The 22,573-nt window shown below is 52.0% G+C and overlaps 1 protein-coding gene across 5 annotated transcripts in view; it reads right to left on the reverse strand.

Moving 5' to 3' along the window:
* Window positions 1-22,573, reverse strand: part of SHC1 (SHC adaptor protein 1) — a 45,536-nt gene that overhangs the window by 4,795 nt on the left and 18,168 nt on the right. For 4 of the 5 annotated variants that reach the window (XM_083715760.1, XM_083715758.1, XM_083715761.1 and 1 more), the window contains 10 exons: window positions 20,979-21,140; window positions 14,625-14,695; window positions 11,106-11,169; window positions 8,027-8,146; window positions 6,738-6,791; window positions 5,775-5,826; window positions 4,919-5,045; window positions 3,494-3,665; window positions 1,571-1,631; window positions 457-597 (listed from right to left, as the gene is read on the reverse strand). In XM_083715760.1, coding sequence (XP_083571886.1) covers window positions 457-597; window positions 1,571-1,631; window positions 3,494-3,665; window positions 4,919-5,045; window positions 5,775-5,826; window positions 6,738-6,791; window positions 8,027-8,146; window positions 11,106-11,169; window positions 14,625-14,695; window positions 20,979-21,137 — 1,021 coding nt within the window. In that variant the 5' untranslated portion in view covers window positions 21,138-21,140. Of the gene's footprint in view, window positions 1-456; window positions 598-1,570; window positions 1,632-3,493; window positions 3,666-4,918; window positions 5,046-5,774; window positions 5,827-6,737; window positions 6,792-8,026; window positions 8,147-11,105; window positions 11,170-14,624; window positions 14,696-20,978; window positions 22,121-22,573 lie in introns of those variants that run through there. The other variant, XM_083715757.1, reaches the window with a different exon arrangement.

A 22,573-nucleotide genomic window follows, 5' to 3' on the forward strand; every position in this document is an offset into this window, starting at 1 on the left:
GAGTCTTTTTGGCTGAAGAATGGGGTACAAACACATGATATGACAACTCTCCCCAGGGAAGCCTGCCAGGACCAATATTTGGCACCCGGCAAAGACATGATGAGATCTTATTATTGTTTTCTCTCTCTCTCTCTCTCTCTCTCTCTCTCTCTCTCTCTCTTTTTTAAATTAGGATGTAAATCACTTTGGGACTTTGGTGAGAAGTGCACATTTCACAAGCCAAAGCTAGCTTGCAGGTTACTAATAATAATTGTACTAGCCTGTTGGAAGAGGAGGGACGAAAAGTTTGCCTTGCCCCTTTCAAAAGGCATCCCACAACATTTTCACACTAGGTGCTTCCACCAGCCTTTTTACCCGCCTGTGACTACCAGGCAAGTGCTTAATTGCAAGGGTGTTGGCCCTGTGCCCACGAGTCTCTTCCACATACACATACACGAACATGCCTTTGACACTCACTCATGTCAAAGAGATCTCGCTGGGCGCTGCCGTTGGCAGTGGCCCCCGGAGCCCCCTGCCGCGCCTTCTCCAGGTTCTGCACATTAACGTAGGAGGGGTCGTCAAAGAGATCCGTGCGGCCAGGTGGACCCCTCTCCCTTCCTGCAAGAGGGGACAGAACAGAGCATTAGGAAACCCGCAGGAAGACTGTAACAAATAGAAGCCCCACATGGCAGCAAACAGGATGGGGAACTCAGGAGGTCCAGGGTAGCTAAGACGAGCCTCAATGCCCAGAGGCAGCCTACCAGGAAAAGCCTGGGTCTACCACTTCTGGCGGGGAATGGGAACGCAGGAACACTGGAAGCAGCCTTAAACTAATTCACACCATCCAGTCCATCTATAAGGGCTGGCAGAGTCTTTCCAGGATTTTTCCCCAGCCCTATCAGGAGTTGCCAATAATTGAGCCCGGGACCTTCTGTACTCAAAGCAGCTGCTATGCCACTGAATTATGGCCCTTCTTCTGAAATTAAAGCATAAACTGGTGGGTGGCACTGTGGGTTAAACCAGAGAGCCTAGGACATGCCGATCAGAAAGTCAGCGGTTTGAATCCCTGCGACGGGGTGAGCTCCCGTTGCTCTGTCCCTGCTCCTGCCAACCTAGCAGTTCGAAAGCACGTCAAAGTGCAAGTAGATAAATAGGTACCACTCTGGCGGGAAGGTAAACGGCGTTTCCGTGTGCTGCTCTGGTTTGCCAGAAGCGGCTTAGTCATGCTGGCCACATGACCCGGAAGCTGTATGCCGGCTCCCTCGGCCAGTAAAGTGAGATGAGTGCCGCAACCCCAGAGTTGGTCACGACTGGACCTAATGGTCAGGGGTCCCTTTACCCTTTACCTAAAGGCAATTTTAAATAGGAAGCTTCCTTATTCTGAGCCAGTCCATTGGTCTACCTAGCTCAGGGCTGGCAGTGGCTCCCTGGAGTTTCGGTCAGGGAACATCCCCAGCCCTTCCTGGAGGTGCCGGGGACTGAACCGAGGACCTTCTGCATGCCGTAGCACTGAGCCAAAGCCTTACAGCATCGCTGGATGCAAAGGGTTCCCTTTTCCCGCTCAAGGCAAAGGAGTGGCCTGGAATCTCACCTTGTGCTGGGAGGTGCGGTTTCTTGGATTCGTAGTCCCCGGCAGACATCTGGGAGACAGGCTGAAGGAAGAAAGGCAGTGAGTGAGGAATCGAAGCTTAGACTGGATTCGGCAGGGGGAGAGGAGCCCTCAGGAAGCCAGCTTCCGGCTTCTGTACTTAAGAAATAGAAGCTCAAATGCTTAAAGATGCACTCGACATTACAATCACACCTTGGCTTTCCTCCTGGACAAATCAGCTCCCGAATGCCGCAAACCCGGAAGTAAGTTTTCCGGTTTGCGAACGTTTTTTGGAAACCTAACATCCGAAGTGGCTTCTGTTTGGCTGCAGGAAGCTCCTGCAGCCAATCAGAAGCCGGGCCTTGTTTTATGAACAGTTTCGGGCATCGAGCGGACTCCCGGAACGGTTTAAGTTCAAGAACCAAGGTACCACTGTAATGTCTAATGTTTTACAATTTTTTAATGTGCTGTATGCCGCCCAGAGTGGCTGGGGAAACCCAGCCAGATGAGCGGGGTATAAATAATAACATTCTTATTATACCTGTAGATTAGGGATGGGGAACCCAATGTCCCTTCCCCTGTTTATGGACTCCAACTCCCATCAGCCTTATCCAGCCTGGCCAATGGTGCAGTGATGGGAGTTGTAGTCCCCAACAGCATCAGAGGACTCTGCAGTTAGGGTGGAGCAGAGTGCTACTCTGGGCTTCAGAATACAAGAATAGCCCTGGCTGATCAGGTCAGTAGCCCATCTGTTACTGCGCCCTGCTCTCACATTATTCAACCAGATGCTTAGAGGCAAATCACGGCCTCCAACGGGGTGGTAAGAGCATAGCTGTTGCGGCCATTGACAGCCTTTCCCATTAATTCTCTTTTAGAACCATCCAAGGTGGTGGCCGTCGCTGCTTCCTGTGGCAGTGAGTTCCAGGGCTTAACTGTGGGAAGAAGTATTGTCACAGAACTGTAGCACTGGAAGGGACCCAAAGGTGTAGGGTTGCAAATATCCAGAGTTTGGGGGTCAGGTGGGGTCGCTATGAGGAATTCTGAAATATGGAGCAAGCCATTGTGTCAGCAATCAAAGCATTGTGTTGACTGGGTTTGATGCATTGACGATAGTTTCTGATCGAATCCCACAAGCCTCCGCACCTCTGCCATTTGCTTTCTCTACGCCTGACGGGCACGTATAAGCGTTCTAAATACACAGGCCAGTTGCTTCATCCGGCATCCTGGGTCATAAAGATGATAGTTAGCTTTGACGTACCTTTCCTTGTTTTTTTTAATCTTAGGGCCAGGAAATAGTTTCACATGGAGGTGACAAAGATGCCTAATCTTTCCTTGCCGTTCTTCCTCTCCTGTTTACCACTTGTTTATGACCTCTGGGTTTGCTGAATGCATTCCTCTTTTTAATCCTGTTTTATTTACCCCAGAATGTAGCTCTTTGTAATTTTAGCTTTAACTTTGTCCCCACGTGAGGTTTTTTTGAAATGCTCAGAGGAAATCTGATTGGCTCTTACGAACACTGTGTTAAAAGTTCTTTTGTGAATAAAACGACCTGGGTCAAGGGGTGGAAGGATTATTATTATTATTATTATTATTATTATTATTATTATTATTATTCGCACTCCTCCCAGAGTCTTGCTGGTCAAGCCTCGTGTGTATTTTATTAATCAGAGTCCAGTCCTTCCTTGCTTTGGGAATGTTACAAAAAGGGTCATTTTGTTCAACCCCCTTGCAATGCAGGAATCCCAACTTCAGCTGCCCCAGATAATCCTGCTGGCTTCTAGTGTCATGAGATCGAGAGAGAAAACTGGCCCTCTGTTCACTTCCTCCACACTCTACCAATTTAAGAACCAGCCTGGTCGCCTATGGCGAGTAGGAACTGCATGCAGGTGAGCGAGCGAGTTGGCAGAGGAACGCCAGCGCACTAACCAGGGTGGCTCCTAAGTGGTTGGGCATCAGGGCCGCCGCAGCTCCTTCTCTCAAGCGCATATCTACCACGCCTCCCAGCGGGGGCTCCTTTCCCGGGAAGTCGTTGTAGTACTGGTGGTCTGGCAGCGGTTCCTCCTCTTCGTCCCAAGCGGAGCCATCGAATCCAGCCATCCTGAGGATAGAGGGTAGGCGCTGAATGCAAGGGAAGCCCTACTGGATCAGGCCAGGGAAGCTCCCATGATGATCAGCATCCCCACATGATCCAATTGGATGCCCTAGGGAGGGCAGACAACAGGGCACAGAGGCTATAGCCCTCTCCTGCTATTAAAGGTAAAGGGACCCCTGACCATTAGGTCCAGTCGTGACTGACTCTGGGGTTGCGGCGCTCATCTCGCTTTATTGGCTGAGGGAGCCGGCGTACAGCTTCTAGATCACGTGGCCAGCATGACTAAGCCTCTTCTGGCGAACCAGAGCAGCGCACGGAAACGCCATTTACCTTCCAGCCGGAGTGGTACCTATTTATCTACTTGCACTTTGAACTGCTAGGTGGGCAGGAGCAGGGACTGAGCAATGGCAGCTCACCCCGTCGCGGGGATTCGAACCGCTGACCTTCTGATCAGCAATTCCTAGGCTCTGTGGTTTAACCCACAGCGCCACCCTGTCCCTGCTATTACTACTCTGCAAACAGGTTTTATTTCGTTTTTAATAGGCAGCTAACAAGATACAAGACAGCCACAGGAAAGAAGGGAGCGCAAATTGTCCTTCTTGAAAAATATTGCCTGTTTTTTTCATGGGAAAAGGGGGGCGGAAATCTCGCTTGAGTGTCCAAGGACCTATTGGCTTCTTTGCCATTAGGTATGATTTTATTTTATATACAAACAGCAGCTCAGGTGGGCTAGGTACCCACAAGTCTAAGCAAGCGTCCAGATTTAGTACAGTCCAAGGTTACATAAAATTGAAAAGTTAAAAAATGGCAATGATTTTGACTGAAACCATGGAACCCTTTGTAATCACAGAACACACATCCTTCTCTTGGTTATGTTTTCTTATCGATTCAGTAAATCACATAGCTGCATCCTTTATTTTTTTTATTGACAAGTGTGACAACTAACCTTTCTTTAAAATAAAGATATTTTTCTTTCATTGTTGTTCTTGCCTACAGTTGTTCAATAAAAAATATTTGAAAAGCGGAGGGAGACTGCTATAAAAAACAAACAGATGCCACAGCATATAAACAGGGAGCTGGAGATTCTGTTCCTTGTCTGAATTTCAGACGGTGTGTGATTTTCCTCTGTAATCGCTATATTCTCCAACACTGTACACACATTTAATATGTGATCCCTGATTGGTTGGGGCATGACTGGTTTGGGAAAGGGGTGGGTGGGGCCCTCCAGGTGTTGCTCAATAAAACCAGCTTGGCCTTACCTGTCATGAGGGGTGACGAGCTTGGGAGGGTTCTTGAGGTACTGTTTGAAGCGCAGCTCAAACGCCTGCCCAATGGTGCTGATCACGTCCTGCGCCAGCCCCTCGGGGCACTCCAGGATATGGCAGGCTGTGGGGGGGGGCAGGGAGAAGCAGAATAAGGTAACAGGTTGTATCGGATGCCGTTTCGGGTGCTCAAGAGTAGAAGCAGTGCAAAAAAAAACAACCCCACAATGAAATAAACCCAAGCAAACTGAAAGCGCGATAAAAAAGATTGGGATGGAAAAAAAACAGTTACAAACCGACGTAAATACATGTTTTGCACACACACACATTATACCTATATCTATAAATTTAATGGAATCTAATAGCAATTAGAATCTTTTTCTCTCTCTACCCCCCATCTATTTATCTATTCATATCCAAAACGATAAACAAAGCAAACAGCGCATGCTAACAGAATCTCAACAAACAAGACATGTGGCTCATGAAATGTTGTCGAGCACCATCACTGATCATTTCTCCAGCTTCTTGTAGCAGCACTAGAAACTGCCTTCTACCAAGCCTGACCCGTTGGGTTCATCCAGCTCATGACCGTTTACACCGGAGGTGGGAAACCTTTGGCCCACAGACTTAGATCAAGCCCACCAGGCCTCCCAATTTGGCCCCCACCCAAAAAACCTTGATTATTCTGATTAAAGTGCTCGCTAGTTTTTTTTTTAATGCTGCTGGCGTTATTGTGACTGAGCTGAACACGGTTGCTGGAAAAGCAGGGTGCAAATCTGTTAAACCCAGCTGACCTGGCCGCAGGAAGCTGACCTGGCCCCAGGTAGTTTCTGATTGGCACAGAACGTCTTACCTCTGTGGTTGACAGGGTCTTTGGCAACGTAGGCAACATACTCGGCCGTGTCCTGGGAAGATGGGAGACTTGGTAAATGCCAGATTAAAAAAGGGGAGAGAGGGAAGAGAAAGCAGCCCACAACTAGCCTTCACTGGCGCTGCTTTATTTGCTATATCTATCTATCTCCCACCTTTTCCCCTCCAGAAGCTCAAGATCGTGTAAATTGTTCCTACCTGGTTTATCCTAACAACCCTGCAAGGTAGGATTGTGTGTGTGGCCAAAAGTCACAAAGTTTGCTTTGGGAACAAGTGGGAATTTCAACTTGGCTCTCCCCAGACTTCAATGCTACACCACACCAGCTCTCCGTTTCCCTGACATGAAGGAGGGTAATAAGTTATCTGAATCCTGATGGAGGGGAGAATGGCTAGTCCAGGCATAGGCAAACTCCGGCCCTCCAGATATTTGGGACTACAATTCCCACCATCCCTAGCTAACAGGACCAGTGGGTCAGGGATGATGGGAATTGTAGTCCCAAACATCTGGAGGGCCAGAGTTTGCCTATGCCTGGGCTAGTCAACAGATCTAGCAACTGGGGTGCAGTGGAATGAATATAGTCAGGGCTGCATGGAGTCTGTGCTTGAAGACCCTAAAATTTCCACAGCATGAATCACTGGATTTCTGCAACCTGCATAAATTATGCGAATGGCGTTAATCTGCATAATTTATACAGGTTCTGCTAGCCACAGGGATAGTCTACGCGTGGCTCACATGCAGAGAGGATGGTACTCAACTAATTTTTTGTGCAAGGGTTAGCATTAATGCAGGAAGTTTTTCCCCATGCGCATCCCACACCGTCTCCAGAAACCCCAGAACAAGGTTAGGGGGCAAACCAGGGAGCGGGGAGAAGATTCTGCCAGGGAAGGAGAAATCCTTAGCCCTGTGTTGAAAACAACCCATCCACAAAACCCTCTCGACACTCACCGGATCCCCTCCGGATGCAAAAGAAATTGATTGCATATGATGGTTGGCGATGATCTAAACAATGGAAGGGAAGGAAGAAGGAAAAATGAGACGCAAAGCACAGCAAAAAAACACAAAGCGAGCTTCCTCCCCGCCCCTTCCCACCCTCCTGAAATTCTTACAGTAAAGGCAAGCTCTCCTGGATTAGACTTCTCCAACCTGATGCCCTGGCAGGGACTGGCAGGACACTGGCAAGTGGGCATCAGGGGAAGGGGGCAGTAGCATAGCGTGGGTTGTCAGCACCCGGGGCAAGGCAAGTAATTTGCACCCCCTAACCCGTGGATTTGTGCCCCCTAACCCTAACCCCCAGATGTTGCGCCCGGTGCGGCCGGGCCCCCCTGCACCCTCCACGCTACGCCACTGGAAGGAGGGCAGTGGTCTGTGGGGGCCTGTACCAGCCAGGAGGCAAGCATCAGAGGGTGCTTCTCCACCCTCCCCTGCAGCACTGTCGCCCAGAACCAGGAGAGAGCTGAATCAGGAACAGCAGAAATAGCATCCACACGGGCGCAGTCTCTGGCTAAGTGCGCACAGTCCATTAGGGGAAGGTATATAAACTGGTGGAGGGGGAGTCGTCTCCAGTTGCTGCCAACGCCCCCTAGAGCGATGACCCGGGAATAGCTGCCTAGATGCTAGATTGCTGTGTGCAGGTATCCAGAGCCCTAGAAGCAACTGTGTTATCTTAGACAATAAAGAGTTAACTCTCTGCCCTGCGCATTCCGTGTCTGGGAAGCACCCCTGACGTGGTTGGCATAGCCAATGGTTGATGGCCGTTGTGGCCTAGCAGTAGCTGGAAGGGATGAAAGTTCCCCTTCCCCACTTTGGAATAAGACAGGAATGTGATCAGAGCTTAGAAAAGGCAAACAGTGGTCCAGTTCAGGGATAGGGAACGTCTGACCCTCCAGATGTTGCTGGACTCCAACTCCCATCAGCCCCAGCCAGTGATCAGGAACAATGAGAGTTGGAGCCCAGCAATGCCTGGCAGGTTCCTCGGCCTTGCCTTAGATGCATGTCCCAGCCAATCAGGGACCACGCATTAAATGCATGTGAAGCAGGGATACAGAGATGTTGCTGGGCTAACATGGCCAGTGGTCAAGGGACAAAGGGAACTGTAGACCAGCAACATCTGGAGGGTCATAACAAGCAAGGAGGAAGGCTGTCTAAGCCCACGATCCTCAACACCCGTCCGTCAAGTATCCACCCTAGACAGTGTGTCCCAGAGGAGGAGGTTGGGAGGGAAGGTAACTCCTCACCTGTTTACAGTCAGATGCCATGAGGTTGAGGCTGCTGGTGGAGATGGTGAGCGTGATTGGCATGCCGGCAAACTTCAGGTTGCTCTTGCCGAGGATGGAGTTCAGCGAGCGGCCGCAGGGCTGCCGAGAGGGAGAGAGACGCACCCCAAGGACGTTAGCAGCAGCAGCACCGGCTGGAGAAGCCCAGGACTGAACCTGGGACGTTCTGTGTGCAAACCACATGCTCCATCACGGAGCGATGGCCCTTCTCCACAAAGCACCCCAGGATTGCCAGGGATTGAACCCGGGGACTTCTACAGGCCACTGAGCTATGGGGCCTGAAACAGTTCTGGGTTAACCAATCAGCAAAATACCGTATTTTTCGCTCTATAAGACGCACCAGACCACAAGACGCACCTAGTTTTTGGAGGAGGAAAACAAGAAAAAAAATATTCTGAATCTCAGAAGCCAGAACAGCAAGAGGGATCGCTGTGCAGTGAAAGCAGCGATCCCTCTTGCTGTTCTGGCTTCTGGGATAGCTGTGCAGCCTGCATTCGCTCCATAAGACGCACACACATTTCCCCTTACTTTTTAGGAGGGGAAAAGTGAGTCTTATAGAGCAAAAAATACGGTAAGCATGTGCTTAGGGCATCAAGAGAAAGGGGGGAGCATCACAGAAATTTTCCACTGCCAGATTTCTAACATTAACAGTCACAAATGGCTCAGCTGCGTGTTCCATTTTCTCAGTCGAAGCATATTAAAAATCCCAACAGAACTACTGTGCAACAAAGCAGGCTGGATGCCTTACCTCTACTAAGTATAGAAGCAGATGTGTTACGTAAGGATCTGATCAAAGGCTATGCAATTAGAAAAAGCAGGAGAAGATTTTCCAACTATAAATCAAGTGGAGGTATACAAAAACAAACATCGTTTCCCATCTTGCCGTAGGTTTCGTTTCATTTCGAAAAATCAAAAATTTATTTTACGGTTTATTATTGTTTCTGTTTTGAATTAGATCTACGGGGGCACCAAAACCTTTTAAGTGCTTAGGGCCTCTAAAGTCTCCATCCAGCCCTGGACTGAAATCTGAAATCCTAGAGATCTACTGCCAGCCAGTGCGGACAATACTAAGGTAGGTGGACCAATGGTACGGCTCAGAATAGGGCAGGTTCTATTTAAAAGCAGCTGCTTGTTCAAAACTGTGAGGACTAGGATCTTTATTTCTGTGTATCAGGCAGCTCCCTGTGTTCCTAAGACCCAAGCCTATTTGGGAAGGGTGACTGGTAGGCACTGGGACTGGGGGGGTGGGAGGCCCACAGTAGGCGGAGCCAGAGCCAAGTACCCCTGGGATTGGCTGTTAAGGAAGGCAGGAAGGCAGGTGACAGGGCTGGGCAGAGAACCCTGCTTAAACCCCTGGAGAGCTGCTGCCAGCCAGCGCAGACATAACTGAGCTGGAAGTCTTGGCAATCAATCAATCAATCAATCAATCAATCAATCAGCTCCTTATATGTTCCTAAGAGATCAGGGAGAAGGGTGCACAGCAGAAAGAGGCAAGAGCGAACCTGGGAAGGGCAGAAGGAACAAAAGGGAGATGGGCTGATGACCAAACAGCCCCCTCACCTCCCCACCCTGCGCATGCCCCTCCACTTTCCTCCGCGTCCATTAGACGGGCTGTTATGGTTATCTATTGATCAGCCTCGCCTGCGCCGGGCCTTTATTGCAGCAACTCAGTCCCCATTTCCCAGCCTGAGGGAGAAAGGGGGGGCCGAGGCTGGAGACCTCAAATCAAATCACACACAGACACATGTGCAAGCTTTCCTGAAAAGCACGTGCGGCTCTCACGCGTCTCACACTCTGGGAGTGTTGCTGTTCCAGCTGGGGTGTGCTGAACACATCCTTGCACCAGCTCCTTTTACCCGAATCACAAGCCCTTAAGAGTTATTCTGCCCCTCTGTGGTTGGTTCTGCCTTGCTTGCTTGGGGATCTTTGAACACACCACTAGGGCTTGTTCAAACTAAAGATTTAAACCACTGCAATGCCAATATAAACAGCCACGGCTTCCCCAAAGGTATCTGACATTTTTAAAGGTGCCTTGGATCGTTAGGAGACCCAGCCCACTCTTGTTGCCCTCCCAGAGATAACAATTCCCAGTGGGGATTTCACCCCCCATTTCAGAAAAATAGTGATAGGTTAAAAAAACAGACATTTTTACAAGTTACACCCTTGAATATGTGGAATATTGTAGGGTGGTCCCAGAATCATACCCTAATAGACTGGAGCAGTTGTAACACATTCTCTCTGCTGCAGTATACTATATCCATGAACTGTACTGAAAGGAGAGTGGATTACCACTGGATTACCGCGGAAGGCTGTCTTGCGTGAGGAATCCAATTTATAGCTGCACACAAGGCAACATACAGTCTGGCAAGATTTTATTAAAGCTTTTTCGTGATACGATTAAGATAAAGGAAACTAATCCAAATAAAAATTAAAAAAGCAGAGAAAGAGAAAACGCAGCGTTCTTCCTCAAAAGTAGCTCTCATCCCTTGTCTCACACAGAAAGTGGTGGGCCGTTCCAGCTCTCACCTGGGATCTTTCCTTTTTCTTTTATTTTCCCTTACCTGCCAATTCCCAGAGCGGTTTAACAATCAAGCCATTTCCTAGGGACCTCTGGGAATTGTAGCTCTGGGAGAGGAAGAGGAAAACTTCTTAACAACTCTCAGCACCCGTAATGAGCTGCAGCTCCCAGAATACAGCGGTACCTCGGTTGAAGAACAGTCCTGTTTACGAACGATTTGATTTACGAACTCCGCAAAACCGGAAGTAGCGTCCTGGTTTGCGAACTTTACCTCGGTCTAAGAACGGAAGCCGAATGGTGGAAGGGCACCGGCGGCCAGAGACCTCTTTAGGGAAAGAATGGTTTCGGTTTAAGAATGGACTTCCGGAACGGTTTAAGTTCATAAACCGAGGTACCACTGTATTTTGGGGGAAAGCCATGATAGTTTCAAAGTGGCGTCACAGCTCTTGAGATGTATGAGGCGAATTTGGACAACAGAGAGCCAAAGAGAACAAAAATTGAAGTATTCTCTGTCCACCTCACCTTTCTCCTGCGAACGGCTCCCTTGGCACCGGGCACAGCTTCACAGACTAGGCCAATAGCCTCCCTGAAGGAAGAGGAGAGAAATGAGGGATGGGTGTATAGAATCTTAGAATTGTGGAGCTGGAAGGGACCTGGAGGCGCAACTGCAATGCAGGAATCTCAAGTACAGTGGTGCCCCGCAAGACGAATGCCTCGCAAGACGGAAAACCCGCTAGACGAAAGGGTTTTCCGTTTTGGAGGTGCTTTGCCAAACGAATTTCCTATGGGCTTGCTTCGCAAGACGAAAATGTCTTGCGAGTTCCTGCGGGGTTTTTTCCCTTTCCCCTCCCCTTTTTCCCAAGTCGCTAAGCCGCTTATCAGCTGATCCGCTAAGCCGCTTAACAGCTGATCCGCTAAGCCGCTTAACAGCTGATCCACTAAGCCGCTTAACAGCTGATCCGCTAAGCCGCTAAACAGCTGATCCGCTAAGCCGCTAATGGGCTTGCTTCGCAAGACGAAAAAACCGCAAGACGAAGAGACTCGCGGAACGGATTCTTTTCGTCTTGCGAGGCACCACTGTATGTCCTGGCAAAAAGTGGTAGAAGAGCTCACCTGAACCCTCGCCCGTTTTCTTTCATTGAACTGCCCTGCTGGGACAGGACAAAGACCTGCCATCATGTCGAGCAGCCTGTTTTCCCAGCGTGGGCCAACCACCCTGACTTCTTTTGAGGAAGGGTGGTATATAAATTAAATAAATAAGAGGGTGTTGGACCAGACGGGCTGCTGGCTTCACCCACAAGGGGTCTTCCCAGGTTCTTAGGACTCTCTACCTTTGTCGTATTGTTATGTCAGGTGCGCATGGGCTCAACCGACCGCTCCCGGTGCAGAAGCACTGTGGAATTGCCCGCCGTTAAGTGAGGGCACATGGGACACGGGTGGCGCTGTGGGTTAAACCACAGAGCCTAGGGCTTGCTGAAGGTCGGTGGTTCGAATCCCCATGACGGGGTGAGCTCCCGTTGCTCGGTCCCTGCTCCTGCCAACCTAGCAGTTCGAAGGCACGCCAGTGCAAGTAGATAAATAGGTACCACTCCGGCGGGAAGGTAAATGGCGTTTCCGTGCGCTGCTCTGGTTCACCAGAAGCGGCTTAGTCATGCTGGCCACATGACCCGGAAGCTGTACGCCGGCTCCCTCTGCCAATAAAGCGAGATGAGCACCGCAACCCCAGAGTCGGCCACGACTGGACCTAATGGTCAGGGGTCCCTTCACCTTCAAGTGAGGGCACCTCTGGACGAGACGCTGCCCTGTCACTGCTCTGCTTCCTTTGCCCAGCAGGCTACGTTGCCAGCCACCCAAGAGTCGAGAGGTTTCTAAACACACACGCACATCACACATCCGTCGGTCACCCTTCCACGCAAGCGAGAGCTCAAGGACGCCTTCCGGGCAGGAAAGAAAACCCAAAGAGGATGCAAAGCAAGGCGGATTTGGGGGGGCGTGGCCTGGCGAGGGGTGTGTGGCCCCGAGGGCTGGCTAAAGAGCCCCATGTGGCCCCTGCAGGCAGCCCGTGCACACACAAACACACACAGTGTGTTTGTGTTTTGTTTGTTTGGTGTGTGTGTTTGTGTGTCTCCCAGCTCCTTGGTTGCAGAGCAAGGATGGAAGAGGACGTGGGGGAAGAAATCGAGCGAGTGCTGTTAATATTTGATGATGCTGTATAAACGCTTCCTGTCTTTAGCGGATTAATTTTTTTTATTAAAAAAAAAACGCCGGCCGCTGATGGCAGGCTCGGGGCCTGGCTGCTGAAGCCTTTCCATCTCCTGCTGGCTGCTCCCTCCGGTCACCTTTTTCCAGACCTTGCGTCTGCCCGGTAATGGACAGGTTTACAGTACACACACACACACACACACACACACCTCTCTCTGCTCCCCCTCCAACTCAGCTTTAACTATTTCCTGCTGCTGCTAAGGATATGAGCTGGAGCAGACTGCCTCTCTGCTGGCCTCTGCAGCCAGTTTTGGCTTCCCACGGCCATGGTGGCTGGGGCAAGCCAATCAGATTGGGCGGAGTACAAATAATAAAATTATAATTAATATTATTATTATTGAGTTTCGGGCATTACAGGCTCGGTTCTTGGGATTTAATTAACAGGGGTGGGGGAGACACAGCTTATCTTGGGGCACCAAGGGCCCAGTTTGCATCTGATGTAGATGCACCACGGAATGACTTGGCGGCATCTCGCCCAGAGACACAACAGGTAGCCTCCTTTAATGGTGGGCGACTCTACAGCATTTCTGCACTGGGACAACAGGTTGAGCCGATTGAAAGGCATAACAGAATTATTTGGCCCCCAGCAAAGCCTGGTTGGAAGGACAGTGTCCCATTCAGAGGCACAACAGGCAGCCTCCCCGGACAGTGGGTAATTCCACAGTGTTTCTGCATTGGGAGTGAGTGGTTGAGCCAATGCAGAGGCGCCACAAAATCGGCTTCCCAACAGGTGCCGGATGGCAGGAGGAAACCCGGGGCAGGAACTCATCCAGAGATACAACAGGCAGCCTCCTCCTCTGAGGGCAGGAAAGACTATCGGACCGTCAAGCTCAATGACCTCCACCGAGAAAATGCAGATTGGAAGGAGGCAAACACAAAGCAGCAACTCATGTAGAGACACATAAGACAAGCCTCATGCAGAGACATGTGTCTTGATCGTCTCAATGCTCCCTATGCAGCCATACCCAGTACAGTGCAGAGGTACAGCAGAATTCTGCACACACACACAGGCAGATATGGAAAAGAAATAAGCCCAGAGCGGCAACTCATGCAGAGACACAACGGGACACACCCTCTCAAAGCTTACAGCATTTCTGCTTTAGGGGTTAGTGAGTGACAGGAGTGAGGCAGCAGTCAATCACCCAAGTGAGTGGGAGTTAACTCCTTATTAGCAAAAAACAAAAGTCTGAATAGGAGTGTCGGGCTTAATGAGAACAGCAACTCATCTTGCCCCCATGAAGCAGTTGCAGAGACTGAAGGATCCCGCCTTCTCACAGTTGCCTAAGCCCCCTCCTCCCCAGGGTTTTTTCCCAAGCAGTCAGAGACTGAGAGCCTGCGTGCAGCCAACCTCTCCTCCGCTCTTTTCATGCCTCTTCTGGTTCTGGGAGACAAGTGGGGAAGGGAGCTTCTCACAGCGGGTGGGAGAGACACCTGTGACTCTTCACCAGCCTGACTTATCTCCGCCTCTTGGCCTCCCGCATCCCACTCTCCTGCCTCTGATTCCGGACTCTCCCAGCTCACTAAACCCTGTGACCTCTTCTGAAAACTCCTCTTCCTAGTCTTCTCCCTCTGACCACTTGCATCATCGCCCCACCACCAATCCCAGGGCTCTGAGCCTTCTTCCCTTGGGGGTTCCCTAGCTGGTTCCTCCCACTGTTCCTCTGCATCCAACCAGTCGGTGACCCTGAGTGATTGACTGAAGCCTGTGCAGCGGCACAACATAACTATCCCGCCCGATCTCCCCTGCCCCCCCCACCCCCGGATGACTGCGCAGCTCACCTTGTGACTTGAGTCCTCGTGTTGAAGTCGAGAGCCCGCATGGATTGGAGAACTTCCACACAGCCCATGTACTGATGGGAGAAGGAAGAATGGGAGAGCCTGTTAGGTCCCAAAGTCCCCTCTGTTCCCATTCACCCTCATCCCCACCACCCAGATATTATGAATCAATTATTCCACCTCCACCCTGCTCACCTCCCCCTTTTTTCCCTAAGGGAACAAGACAACAGGTAGGGCCCCTGGAAGACTTCCAAGCTGCACTGTTATCCTTATTAGTCATCACCACCATCACTGAATTTATTTTCTGTCCTCTGCCAGCAGGTCCCAGGGAGGGCGACGACAATTTAAAGCCAAATGCAGCTGCAGGAATAGGACGATGGGCCCCGGAAACAACCATCTCAGGGGTCAAAGGCTGTATAGTGGAAATGCCAGAGGCTCGCTCCTCTGCAGGGAGGGAATTCTAGAACTTAGGGGGTTGTCACAGAGAAGGCCCAGTTCCAGGCCACCTGCTATCGTACAGCGAGCCAGCAGTAAATCACACCGAAATTGGAGCTCACTCTATTAGTAAAACCACAGTCTTTACTGGCTGACAGCCAGGCCTAGTGAGCACAGCAGCTTATCCCTGGTCGGTCTTCTCCCCATGAATCTTTTCTCCTCCTATTTGGGGACTTCCCTGGCTTTTTTCTAGCCCACGTAGGACCAGTCTGGATAGTTGGCCTTGGTGAAGATTTGACGTTTTCATCCCCAAAAAGTTTTTGATTTGAGTTTCTACTGAAATGAGGCTGCATTTTAATGTTGTATTTTAATCTCGTTTTTAAGTTGTATTTTAATCAATTAGTTTTTATACCTGGTGTTAGCAGCCCTGGCTGGGGAGGGCAAGGTATAAATAAAACAACTTCTTCTTCTTCTTCTTCTTCTTCTTCTTCTTCTTCTTCTTCTTCTTCTTATTATTATTATTATTAATTGCCAATACTGAAAGTCCTTGTCTCCCCCCAGCTGCCTAAGTCCCCTTCTCTTCAGGGATTTCCCCAAGCAATCAGAAACTGAGCTTGCATGCAGCCTTCCACCGCTCTGCCCTTTTCATGCCTCTTTCTCACAGAGCCTGTGAGAAAGAGCCTCTCCTGGTCCTGATCGCAAAGTGGCGTTTCCAGCTGGTTAGCAACACAGGAAGCTGCCTTGGACCATTGGGCTCAGTATTGTCTGCACTGTCTGGCAGCAGCTCTCCAGGGTTTCAGAAAAGGAGTCTCTCCCAGCCCTTTTGTTGTTGTTGTTTAGTCGTTTCCGACTCTTCGTGACCCCCTGGACCAGAGCACGCCAGGCACTTCTGTCTTCCACTGCCTCCCGTAGTTTGGTCAAACTCATGCTGGTAGCTTCGAGAACACTGTCCCACCATCTCGTCCTCTGTCGTCCCCTTCTCCTTGTGCCCTCCATCTTTCCCAACATCAGGTCTTTTCCAGGGAGTCTTCTCTTCTCATGAGGGGGCCAAAGTCTTGGAGCCTCAGCTTCAGGATCTGTCCTTCCAGTGAGCACTCAGGGCTGATTTCCTTCAGAATGGAGAGGTTTGATCTTCTTGCAGTCCATGGGACTCTCAAGAGTCTCCTCCAGCACCAGAATTCAAAAGCATCCATTCGATCATCCTTCTTGATGGTCCAGCTCTCACTTCCATTCATCACTACTGGGAAAACCAGAGCTTTAACTATAGGGACCTTTGTTGGCAAGGTGATGTCTCTGCTTTTTAAGATGCTGTCCCCTACCTGGGACCTTCTGCACGCAAGGCAGGGGCTCTGCCAACCGAGCCGCAGCCTTTCTGTTGCTGCTTGTGGAACAGGGCGCAGGAGAGATTCATTGGCACAATCGCCAGCTGGGATGAAGAACCGACAGCAAAGAGGGCAGAAGGGGCAAGCATCTGGCACAGGATGTGCCACTGGGCACCTGCCAGGCCGGCTGTGCGCGGTGGGAAGACACAAAGACTTCAGCGACGCCAGCAAGGCGAGGCGAGGCTACCAGTATGAGTCAGAGAAGGGGAAGTGGCAACGCAAGTGTTGCTCGCCAGACCCTGTCTCTGAATGCTCTCAGGGCACTGTTCATCTTCCAATCCTCTGCCACCCTCCCAGGCGCTCAAAGGCAGCAAACTTGTCCTCTTGCCGAGTCTCCAGCCTACAGAGTAGGTTAAGCCAAGGACGCTTAAGCTCGGTCTCTGTAGCGGAGCGGCGATTTGGAAAAGAGGAAGCTGTCTTGCGCCGAGTCAGATCAGATGTTCATCCAGCTCAATACTGTCTACCCTGACTGGCAGCAGCTCTCCAGGGTTTCAGGCAGAGGGGGGCATAGCCAGCCCTACCTGGAGACGCCGGGGATCAAGCCTTCTGCAAGCAAAGCAGGTGCTCTGCTCCTGGGCTATGGCCTTCCTTAAAAATAACCGTAAGATTCCAGTCCTCATGATGCTGAATCGACAGGAAGACATTGGTCCATCGAGCTCAGCACTGTCAACACCTACTGACAGCGGCTCTCCATGGTTTCAGGCAGGGCACCTTTGCCAGCCCGATGTGGGGATGGCAAGAATTAAAGATGGGACATTCTGCAAGCCAAGCAGGTGTCCTGCCACCAAGCCCTGCAGCTGCCTCCAAGACATCAGTCTTGAAACTGACCCTGGAGATCACAGCAGGACGCAGGCAAGGAGCATGAAAGGAGGCGTTCCCCTGGGTGGGTTGCAGGAGTTTGCGTGTGAATTTGTTTCCGCATAAATCCAAAAGGATATAAGGGCAGGAGGAGGAAAAGGAGGGGGGTGTTGGAAAACCGGCCCCCTTCCTGTGTTGTACCAGCAATGGTGGTCAAGAAAACATGGACTGGAGACCTGGATCTGGACTCTAGTCCTCCTACTGCTCACCTTCTCCCGTTAAGGGTACAACCAATCGTTCTCTGTACAGAGTTGGCACTGGGGCACCGAGGGCAAAGACACTCCCAGTGACACAGCTGTGTGCCCCTCACCAGACAAAGGTTTCAGTGAGGCTCAAGTCCAGGGTTGAGGGAAAGGTGAAGTGGCATCAGAGGTTAAAAGGAGTCTGGGTAGCAGGACATCTGCTCTGTATGCAGAAGGTGTCTTGGGTTCAATCTCCAGATAGGGCTGGGGAAATACCCTGGAGAGCTGCTGCCGGTCAGTGTAGACAATCCAGAGTGAGATGGACGAACTTGCTATAAGGCTGCTTCCTATGTTCCTATTGAATCAGAAACATGAGGACTAGAATCTTGGTTTATTTTCAGGGAAAGGGGGACAGCTCAGTCGTAAAGCATCTGCTTCGCTTGCAGAATGTCTCAAGTTCAATCCTCAACGGCACCTCCAGGTAGGACTGGGGAAAATATCCCTGCCTTGGGAGCTGCTGCCAGCCAGTGTGACAATACTAAGCTTGGTGGAGCAATGGTCTGACTCGACGGTTCGGACTCAACTTCAGACCATGTAATGGAGGAACAGCAAGGTATGCACTCTGCACGCCATCAGGGGAATGTTTGTTTGGCATTTCTGGTTGCGCTTTACACGCAAGGCAGCCTGATCCGTTCACTAGAGTGGGCCAAACACCAGCCAAACATCGCGATACAGTGATACACCACAGCATTGGAAAGCGGTGGGAGGAACAAGCTGCGTTGGGCCCGGCCCCACGAGACACCAAGATGAAACCGCCTCAACTTCCTAGGCAGGAGCAGTGACAATATCAGACTTGTGGAGCTTGTTCCTCCACATGCAAAGCGCTGGCAGGAGTCCCTCCAGCACCCAGCACGCCGAGGGGGAAACGGGCTCTATCAGCCACGGCGCCTTGCAGCTTATTCCTCCCTCGGTTTGAGAGTCAAAGCGCAATCAATGGAGCCTTCACCTGGTGGTACGTTGCGGGTGAAAGTGCCATCGTGCTCAGGCCCTCAAACCAGTCCTGGGCGATGTATCAAGGCATCACCAAGACCTACCATTTACCTGGGGCAGGTGGGTGGGTGGAACGATCTTCCTGCCAGATAATCTCAGTTCCCAAGCAGTCTGTGGGCAGCGCAACGATGCAGAGGCACACACCTGGACCAGCAGCAACGGGCTGACCAATCCCTGGACTCTGCCAAACCACAGAGGGATGCCCCAGCCTCCCAAAGCGGAGATCTGGGGCTGGCGGTCATCACAGCCAGAGGCTTGGAAGGGGGGCGGGGGAAGTGGAAGAGAAATGCAGGCCGGCTTGATGCGCCTGGCGCATGTGCGCTGTGGCTCGGGGGGGTGGACGCTCGGGTGCACGCTTGTCAGAAGCAATCATGTGGCAGAGCAGAAGACCCGGGACAGATGCCTGCCAGGGAGGCCACACCATTGCAGCCATGGCTGGCAGCCTCTGTGGGGAGAAAAGGGCAAAAGGGGCTGTGTGTCTCCCCCCCCCCTCATTTCTGCACAAAGAGGCCAGAGTAAGATGTGCTGCCTTTCTTGGGAGACGGGGAGGAGGGCTGAAAGGAACAGCAGGAACTCTCCTCGGTGGCCTTTTCAACAGCTCCCGTCTCAAAATGACAAGTTAAGATAGGAAGCTGCCTCATACAGAGACTCAGATCACTGGTCCATCTGGCTCAGTGCTGTCTACACTGGCTGGCAGCAGTTCTCTGGGGTTTCAGGCAGGGGATACTCCCTGCTCTACCTGGAGGTGCTGGTAACTGAGACCATCCATCCGTGTGTGAGGCACGTGCTCCGTGTTCGAAATTATCCAGGCGCATTTTGCACCTGGCTTTCAACCACTTGCGACCAAGTGAAGATGCCTGGGCGCCATCTGTGGACCCTTGGATCTGGACTGTTTTCTCACACTAACACCCCATCCTGTAGAATTCTATCAGTTATGTTTTATCTGTACAATCAGAATGAATTTCTGGAACCAAAATGCTTTTTCTGTGCAGCCTGAGCGTGAGCAGTCACCGTTAAGAAAAAGGGGTCGGAATAGGCCAATATATATGTGGACTGTCCCTGGATCAAGCGACTTTTCTTCTTCAAGTTCTCAAAGCTCTTAACCAAGCTCAGGGTTGACATCTGAACTAGCCAGATGCTTAGCTGAGAATCAATCACATCTGAAAAACAAGACTTTAGAGCTGTTTTGCCCGAAAATGGCAACTAGATGTTATGTTTTGGTGACTGCAGCCTTGGTTTTAAGGAGCTGTTTGGTGCCTAGCTTGTATATCTGAGTTTCTAACGCTGCATGTGATCCCTCAGGCAAGTTATAGCCCTGCCTCTGAAAAGGAACAGGAAGATTCTAGTCCTCATGATTCTACCTGGAGATGCTGGGGATTGATGCAGCAGGTTTGCTTTCCTCGTAGCAGTGATGCCCTGACCTGTGTTGTATAGATATAGTCAATCTAACTCTGTACTATCGATACCAACTGGCTCTCTGGGGTTTGGGGCAGGGGACATTCCTGGAGACAACCCTTGGGGACTGAATCTGGAACTTTCTGCATGCAAAGCAGTGGTTCTGCCTTCAAGCCACTGTCCTCCTAGGAACCAAGAAAGATGCGAAGCCAAATTCAAAAGCTGCCTCATACAGAATCACACCATTAGATCACCTAGGTCATTACTGTCTGTGCTGAATGGCAGCAGCTGCTCTCTAGGGCTTCAGAAGGGACAGTCCCCCCCCCCAGCCCTACCCAGAGATGCCATTGGGGCCTTCTTTCTCCACGCAGAGTCAATGCTCTGCTGCGGAGCGACAGCCCTCTCCCAACTTATGTAGGTCATGCACGCCCTCTCTCCACGTGGAAGCACCTACCCTGTTCCCAGAGAGGCCAGCTATGGAAAAGAGGCTCTCTGTATGCTCTGGAGAGGCGCTGTTTTCTTAGCTCAAGCGGCACTGCCAACACACACACACAAACACGCAGACGTACTTCAGCAAAGTATGATGTCCCCTGCACATTAGGTCTTGGCAACTGGAGACCCCCAAGATCAAATCCAAGCCATTCTCTCAGTGGGATCAACTACCCCCCCCCACACCCCACAGCAACAGAGGGGTGTGTGAAAGCGGGGAAAGGCAGCTATGGCCAATCAGCGCACCCCAAGTAACGCACTGAACTAGGAAGGGGAGAAAAGCTCTTGGTCCACTTTCCCATACTGACCTTGCTAGTTGCCAACCAGCGACTCCATGGTGGGCTGGCCCCTCCACGTGTCACTGGACTCTGACCCCATTCGATCCCAGCCAGCACAGCCAGATGGGAGTTGGAGTCCAGCCACATCTAGAAGACCACTAGGTTCCCCATCCCCGGCCGAGATACGCGTCCCAACCAATCAGGGTTCCCAGCGACTGGGACTTGCTGCACCCACAAATGCCCTGAACTACCTCCTGTCCCCGCCCCCCGCGATCGCCGCTCACTTACCCGGACGAGGTAGGAGACTCCGGGGCCCATCACCTTGTCGTCAGGGTGCAGCCAGCCCCGGCTGGGCTTGTTGACGAAGCTGCCGTGCCGTGTCCACTCGTCTCCCCCCAGCTGGCCCCCTTCCACCCGCATCCTCTTGGCGCAGCCCAACTTGTTCATATCCTGGGAATAGAGACCGACAGTCCCCGCTGAGTCCGGGAAGGTAGTCGCGGCAGCGACGGGGGGAGGAGGAGGTGGTGGTGCCGCTGGCGGCGGATGCTCCCCGGAGCTGCCCGCCTCCTTGGAGAAGGCACGGAGGCTGAGCAGAGTGGCCGGGTTGGCGAGCTTCAGGTTGGCCATCTTGGGGAAGAAGGAGCACAGGGTGGTGGGGCTGTCTTCCGACTCGGAGGACAGCTCGCCTAGGGGGAGCATGGGGCTCAGCGAGGAGGAGGACAGCGAGCTGGGCAGGGAGGGGGCCGCCACCAGGGGGTCCACGGGAGAGTCCCCATCGGCCACCCCAGAGCCCTCCTCCAGGGAGGAAAGGGAGTCATTGCGCAAGTGGTTGTATTTGCTCTTTTGCAGCAGATCCATGCCCCGAAACCGACGGAGGAGACGGGACGAAACCAAGGCGCCAGGAGGCGGGGGGGAGAGAAGCAGGAGATGGCGAGGGTGTGCGGCCCCGACACCAAACTCAGGAGCCCACGAAAGTCAGAACGGATCCGAGCGAGACGACTCCTGTCCGGCCCCCTGCAGGCATGGCTGCGGAGAAGAGAGGTGTTGGCGCAAGAAGGGCAGCGGAAGTGGGGACACTGTGCCACAGGTGAAAGACCGTCGTCGTCACAGGACGCAGACGTTGCTCCGTGTCCCCCGGCCCCTGACAACGCTGCCAGATGACCAGCGACCCTTGGACAGCTTTGCTGCGCTCGAGAGGAAGAGGGAGAGGCCGCCGGCTAGTCCCTGAGGCCGGAGCGATGGCCGGGAGGGAGGAGTGGCTGGCACACACCCTGGAGAGCCGTCACGCCACCTGTGGAACGGCCGCCCTGCCCCGGGGCCGCCTGCCAAAGGTCCTGTCACGTCCTCTTGGCCACAGGCACCCCACGCCCCGCCAGCAGGTCTCACACAGCCCAGGAGGGAGAGAGAAGGAAAAAAGACAGCTGAGATGCAGAAAGCAGCCGACGCAGAAAGCAGCCGATGACGTCCAGAACGGCGGGTGCTCCGGTCTCGAGCTCGCCTGCCGCTCCGCTGAACGGATGCTCAACGTATATAGATGTATTTGAAAAGGAGAAAAATTATTATCCAAGAGCAGGGAGGCCCTGGAGTGCCTTCCAGCTGGGCCCAGCTTGGCAGGGACCGGAGAGGTGGCGCGGCCGCAGGATCTGCCAGGAACGCGAACAAGGCTCCTCTGTGAAGTCACGGGAGCCCACGTGTCAATCAGTGGGCAGACGCCGGCCTGCCTCTCTCTCGGAGAGATGGAGGTCTGGGAACACACCGGGAGCCGAAGAGGAGGGGAAACGGGTGTTGGCCCCCCTGCACCTGGCTGGTCAAAGGGGCGAAGGCGGAATCCGAGTCCCCCTTGCTTTTGGGATCTGGGCTCTTCTCCCCACACCTCCTCCTCC

This window comes from Podarcis gaigeae (genome assembly GCF_964106915.1).
Source record: "Podarcis gaigeae genome assembly, chromosome: 16".
Lineage (NCBI taxonomy): Eukaryota > Metazoa > Chordata > Lepidosauria > Squamata > Lacertidae > Podarcis > Podarcis gaigeae.